The 6,842-nt window shown below is 37.0% G+C and overlaps 1 protein-coding gene and 1 long non-coding RNA gene across 5 annotated transcripts in view; one reads left to right on the forward strand and one right to left on the reverse strand.

Moving 5' to 3' along the window:
• Positions 1–854, reverse strand: part of LOC137728676 (TMV resistance protein N-like) — a 43,378-nt gene extending 42,524 nt beyond the window's left edge. For all 4 annotated transcript variants that reach the window (XR_011067932.1, XM_068467407.1, XM_068467406.1 and 1 more), the window contains exons 1-2: positions 798–854; positions 63–624 (exon numbers count right to left, since the gene is read on the reverse strand). Coding sequence is in view for 3 of the 4 variants with exons in the window: in XM_068467407.1 (XP_068323508.1) it covers positions 63–580 (518 nt within the window). In the remaining variant the exon portion in view is untranslated. The remainder of the gene's footprint in view (positions 1–62; positions 625–797) is intronic.
• A 3,247-nt stretch (positions 855–4,101) lies between these two features.
• Positions 4,102–6,372, forward strand: LOC137727436 (uncharacterized). The gene is made up of 3 exons (XR_011067799.1): positions 4,102–4,602; positions 5,483–5,545; positions 6,228–6,372. It is a non-coding gene; the product is annotated as an uncharacterized lncRNA (long non-coding RNA).
• The last annotated feature ends 470 nt before the right edge of the window (positions 6,373–6,842 follow it).

Consider the following 6,842-nt stretch of genomic DNA (forward strand, 5'->3'; position numbering starts at 1 on the left):
TAAACGAAGCATTCAATTTTGACTCTACTAAGACATGGGAAATTAAAGTTGTTCATGCTTACTTAGATTCCTTCGAAGTCCAACCACAAATTTTGGACACTGTCTTTAGATCAGCTTTCCATTGGAGCACCTTCTTTTTGCCTTCGATACCGATCAACTTTTCTTCATGCTCCGCGAAGGCTTCGGCAAAACATCCCCGTTGATTTCCGACGTCAGATGGATCTGTCTGATAAAAGACCGGCAGAACTGAGTTCCTGGCTTCCATGCATTGAAGAATGGTTGTAAGTTCGTCCAAGCACCATTTGGAAGAAGCATAGTTTGGTGAGAGAACAACAATTGCAATATGCGATTCTTTGATCGCACTTGGGAGCTCAAGATGAATACTTGCTCCTCCTTCAAGCTCTCGATCGTCCATGAAAGTCGTAATTCCTTGGCACTTGGACAATTCATGGTGTAAATGGGATACAAAGCCCTTGCGGGTGTCTACACCCCTGAAACTCAAAAACACATCATACTTCCATCGAGGAGCTGATTCATTCAAAACAAAAGATGCCGAGGCTCTTTGGGTGCTCAATGCCATCGAAAGAAAGCAGTTGATGTAATTCAGTTACTGAAAAATGGGTTCTGCAAACAAAAACAAAAATAGTAGTCAATGAACAAGTAAAAGAAAAATTAGCAGTGAAAGGAAAATAGAAACCTTAAATCTTGTTTTGGTAATTGAAAATGTATATTAAGCAAATGAGATCAAGGACTCAGAGAAGCCTGAAAAACAAAATACAGGATCAACATAAACTTACACAGAGAAAAGTGATAAAGGCAAAGAAAAAAGTAGAAAAATCACACTGAAAATTCTCACAGAAAAGTTGTAACAAATGGGAAAGAGATGGACAGCCGAGTACTACTTCTACCGGTGGTGGTGGTGGGGACCACACGGTTTAGTGTTGTTGACAGGCTGATAGTGGCAGATGGTGAATTATTTCGTCATGACTGTTTACCTAAGTGGTAGTAAAAGCATTAAAATTTTAGGATGATTTATGGTAAATTATTTAACAATTAAAACATTCGAAGTATCTTATACTGTCAAGTATTGCTTGCTCTTTTTTTATGTGAAACGGGAAAGCGAAAACAATGATGTAATTCATTTATTACGTGTTTTCATGTCAAAAAGTTAAAATATAATGTAAAACAGGGATAAATTTGAGTCACGCCGTTTTGAAATTTCGGTGCAATGTAAATCTCTTTGAAAGAAGCACCAAGGAAATCTTAGAGCTATCCACTTTCAAATTCCAATACTCGTTTAAGAGGAAAAGCTGAGGGATAAACGTCAACACATGTACTACCAAAGTGAAAGGAGAAGGATTTTCCAAAAATATAAATAAATAAAAAATTAAAAAAAAGGTGGTAGACTACTAACTATGAGAAAATTTCAAGAAGCTTTCTTGTTAGGACGTGTTATGTTTCTTCACCTTTTCTCACCAAAACGATGGAATGCGAGACTTCGGACTTCTCGTAAGTTCCCAACTTTCTCATTAGAATATATTTTCATGTCTCTTTAATTGTTCCGTTAATTCGTTTGTTACCAATGTAAAAAAGTAAAGAAATAATGTAGCCAGTAAGGGGGTGTTTGTTTGACCTCCTTAAGTTTCACTGGATTGGCTAGAATTAATAGTGAGTGAAATACCATGTTTGTTAGCAGCCGGGATTATCTTTAATGAGACTAAAGGGGGACTCGCCTAGACTAAATGCCTCACTAGGCGGTCTTAGCGAGACCCCCCGAAATTGGGCGGATTGCTAAGACCAGCTCTCCTTCGCCCTTTTCCGCTTCACTCTTCGTCAGTTCTCTACCTTTCCCCTCCCTACTGCTATTTTTTTCCCGTAAAACTCCTCTTCCAGCGAAGCCACCATGGATCTGTGGTCAGAAACTCTTCTTTGAGAAACCCATTTCATGGAGTTTTTGTAAATTCATTTCGTGGATCTGCAGCCCTTCCCTTTTCAATACCAAATCCAACTCCCAAAATTTCAACCCAGAAAACCAAAAAATCCAAAAAGCCAAAAACCCAGAAAACTGAGAAACCGAAAGCAGATTCAACCCATCTCCCCACCTTCGAGCCACTCATGCATGCATCCCGCCTCCAACTCCCAAATTTTCATTTTCGTTCTTGCTCTTTGGTTTGATTTTAAGATTTGCAAGGGATTTTGTGAGAGGAATAGAAGAGGCAGACAAAGATTTGCAGTGAAGAGGAAGAGAGAGATTTGTAAAATCTTCGAATAAAAGAGGCAGAGAAAGATTTGAAGTGCCATAGATAAAATGGCAGAGAAATGGGAGAGGGGAGGGATGCAGTGGGCGGACAAAAAAAATGAGAGAGGAATATGAATCAGAGCTTCAAAATAAAAAGAAGGAAGATAGTTCTAGAAAGGAAAATGATAATTTAATAATAAAATATTAGTATATATAGATTAAATTAATAATAAAATATTGTAAATATAAATTTAATAATATAATATATGAGTCCTGTTTTTAGTTCGATACAACATCAAACGCTTTACTAAATTAGTCTACCTTAGTCTATTCTAAGCCAATCCAGCTTAGTCCCTAAAGCTAGTCCAGTCCGAGATAGTCCGGTGCAACAAACGCACCCTAATAGTACAAGGCGGTGGATGGTTTTCTTTTGGTTCCCATCAGTACAGAGAAAAAGGAAGGCAGCCTACGCCTTTCGGTTCCTAAAAAGCAGAGAAAGATTCTTCAAAAAAAAAAAAAAAAAAGCAGAGAAAGATGGACACTTGGACGTTCATCTGTTTGTAGTGGTGGTGGTGGGGACCACACGGTTTAGTGTGGGTCATAGTGTCAGATGATGAATTATCCTTCTACAGAGAAGAGTTAGTATGATTGTTTGGATGACCTTAAACAAGTAAAAGAATAAAAAATTTAGGGTGGTTTGTGGGTATTATATCTGTTATATTTTGATATTTGTATTTTTACATAAAGATTTAATAGTTAAAATATTCAAAATATCTTATATTTTCGAGTACCATAAAAATTTTGTATATAAAAACAAGAGGTATATTATTCAAACATTTCAAATTATTTTTTACATACTTTTTGTTAATTTTTTTATTGATCTTCTTCAATTTATCCGATTCGATAATCGAAAATTAAAAAGATGCGCGTGAAATAAAATGGATTGTGTAGATATCACACCCCACAAAACAATTGGTAATGGTCCAAAAAAAGAAAGAGAAGTTATGGTTAAACGTCACTCACTCTTTTTTCTTTATGTAAAATGAAAGCGTCAAGATAACAATGTAATTAATCTATTACGTGTTATCATATCATAATGTTAAAATACGATGTGAGGTGGAGATAAATTTGAGTCACAGTGCAAGGTAAATTCCTTTGAAAGAAGCAACAAGCAAATCATCATACAAGAGCTGTCCACTTTCCAATACTAAGTTCAAGAGAAAAAACAAAGTTGAAGGACAAATATTTTCCACAAAAAAAGTGGCAGAGCGACCATGGCATATTTCCATTCCTTGTTGGGACGTGTTATCTTTCTTTTGAGAAAAGATTTCATGTCTCTGTTTTTTTCAAGAGGATAATAATTATGTCACCCACTATAAAACTTTTCTCGTCATTTTTTGAACCAGTCTGCAGTGCAGGATAAGGTCGAATTTTTTTTATAATTTAGGAGTAGGTTCAGTTTTAATCTGTTTAATTTTTTATTAAAATCAAAATTATTGTTTTGTTTGATTAATTTCAATTTGATTTTTTTCGATTTGATTTCGGTTTGATTTTATATAAAATCTGATTGATTTTTTTTTTTAATCTGAAAAATATCATCAGGAATAGAAAATCAAACTGTGTGGAGGCGTAGCAGCAAACCCAAATAATGTACTGCTTGAAACATGTTTGTCCAAAGACACTGACTACAACAATATCAATTAAACTCTACCAAAATAATTGAGGCTAAAATTGTAACAAATCGTTTCGGAATTTACGGAACAGAAAGAGTAATTTTGTATTTTTAATAAGTTTGAAAATATTATCCTTTAAAAATGATTTTTGAATCTTAATTGATGAGCCCAAGGAGCCCACCTCCTGATTTGTCCTCCAGTTCCCTTCCCCCTTTCTTTCTTTTTCTAATTTTTATAACTCTCTCTCTCCTCTCTCCTCTTCCCGTAACCTCATCTTTCTCTCCCTCTTCTTCTTCTATCCTCTCTCTCATGTGACCCCCGGACCTCTCTCCCTCTGTGATCTCTCCATCTCTTCTCAAGTTTGTCACTCACATAAGCAACAACAACCTCAAACCAACACCACTGGACGTAGGAACCTCGAGAAAACTCAAGCAAACCTTCATGGAACCCCAACAGTGACGGTGTCACTGTTCATCATCTTCTCCAACGTGTTTCGTGTTTTTCCGATGTTGGCAAGCTTCTAGAAACCCTTGGGTTATGTTTTAAGGTTAGATCTAAGGTTGTTTTAAGTGGTGTATATGCGTGAACTGCATAAAATAGCTCGGATTAGCTTTTCCAAATTTTCTGACGAGCACCATCCCTTTCGAGCGAATTTCCAGCCAAACCACGATGAGTTGGCCGGCATGCAAGGTATCAATCTCTTCGTCTCACTGAGTAGTACAACTTTTTTTTTTGTTTCACCCAATTTTATTGAGTATTGAAGAAGTTATACTCATTTGAATCTTACCCAGCTTCTGACGACCTCCGCAGCTTTCGAGTTATTTTTCGACCAAACCACGACGAGTTAGATGTCGTGTGAAATACCATTCTCTTCGTCCCTTCGAGAACTATGCTTTTCGTTTTTTAATCACTCGATTTCGTTTAGTATTGACAAAGTTATGAGGGTTTAAAGTTCGTTCAGTTTTCCAGCCGAAATCCGACCTTTTCCTTCGTTGGGTGTGGCGACCCATGAAACTGGTGGGCCAAAAACCATCCTTTTTGGGCAGCCCAACCCTTTACCCCTTTGAACTCATCCTAAAACCCTTAAGAACCCAAACCCAGGGGCCTTTAGGCCAAACCCGGAACCAATTCAAAGCCCTTAACCCAATTATTAAAACCCATCAGAAACCCTTAGGTGCCCAACCTAATTGGAAACCCAAAACCCTTTAGGTCTCAAGTCGTAGGGCCGGTTGGACTTAGGCATCGGGCCTTGGCATCCAGCCCACCTAAATTTGCTAACCCCAATTCCCTTAAACCCCCTAAGCCCAATTCCTAAAAACCTAAACCCAACCCACCTAAAAGTCTAAGCCCAAACCCGATTGACTTTTGACATAGGTTGACTTGACCCGTTGACCGACCCGATCCGTTGACTTTGACTTTGACCGGTTAAAGGTCAACGTTGACTTTTCGAGTTTTCGTCCAGGATCCTTCCTAAACTAATTTCGACGTCCTGGACCCGTTTTTGAAGTCCGTTTTCCCAAATTAAGTCGTTTGGGTAGAGTTTGACTAATTATACCCTTTATGTGCATAGGGGCAATTTATTGTGACGTTCTGTCTCCGCTAGTTTGCGTGGCTCTTCGGCGGCTAAGTATCTGTGAGTATACCCCTTCTAAAAATGCATGCTTTAATAGTAGAAATGCATACATGAAAAACATGATTTGATGATTACATTTTATGAAACGTTTTGCAAGATAACATGCTTACTGAGGCTAGTTTGAATTATTACTATTTTTCCTATAACCCGTTGTTTTTATAGAATATCTGATGGATGACGATATGATATTTAGAACATGTTTAGAACACCTCTTTATAGTATAGATGATGGATGACTGTATACTATGAAGTTGTTTTTCAATATATATATATATATATATATATATGTTCAATGGTTTTGTACTTACCTAGTGGTCTCTATTCCGTTATGGGACGAAGGGATAGATTTTGGTCCATCCCGAGCAACGGTTATGGTGTTGGCATATGGCCTGAAGTGTTTTTCCTCTGGCTATTAGCACAGGGACGGGGAGCCTATGACTGTTTACTCAGAGACGGGGAGCCGGCATGGGGCTTAGAGAGTTATCAGACATTCACTAGTGATTATTATATATACAAGTTATGATTTGAGACATTGCATGACATGCTAGGTTTCGGAAAACCTATGTTTATCGTGATATATGTGTTTTCATAAAACCTAGGGGTTAAAACGTTGATAATTGTTTTATTACATATATATATATATATTAACTTGGTCCACTCATGTTTTTTTGTGCCATCTTCAGAGCTTAAAATCGAGGCATACAATCCCGGCTTCCAGGCACTTCCGCATCGGCATCTTCGAGTACTCTCGATGTAGTATCCATCGTTTGTTTCATTCAATTTTATATTATTTCTTTTAGTGTTATAGTTAATTGTATGCTCTGAACACATTCCTTAAATGCATATTCTTTATGCTTTTATATTTATAAGTCTTATCTATCCCTTGTTTTCAACTTTTGCACTCAATAAATGGCTTTTGTCACCCTTGGGTGTGGGCCACATGCATATCCTGGTATTAGGGGAATATCGGGATTAGAACGTGTCAAAAATGGTCAATTACCCATTTTTGCCCATAATAGGCAGAAAGATAATTGGATTATATGGTTCCACAAAAGAACTCTTCTTTACTGTCAATCACGACACAGAAATAAATTAAAGACATCACTTTGGTAATGTGATAATTTATGCATACTTGATCAGATGACCGCTAATAAATAATACAGCGACGGTATGTACGATGAAAAGTATGAGGCATAATATGATCTTTGATATGTTTGTATCGAGTGAATTATGTTAAGGATAATCACTTTTACAAGAAACACAACCACACCCTTAGTATCTATATAAAAGAACAACAA

This window comes from Pyrus communis, chromosome 3 (assembly GCF_963583255.1).
Source record: "Pyrus communis chromosome 3, drPyrComm1.1, whole genome shotgun sequence".
Taxonomy (NCBI): Eukaryota; Viridiplantae; Streptophyta; class Magnoliopsida; order Rosales; family Rosaceae; genus Pyrus; species Pyrus communis.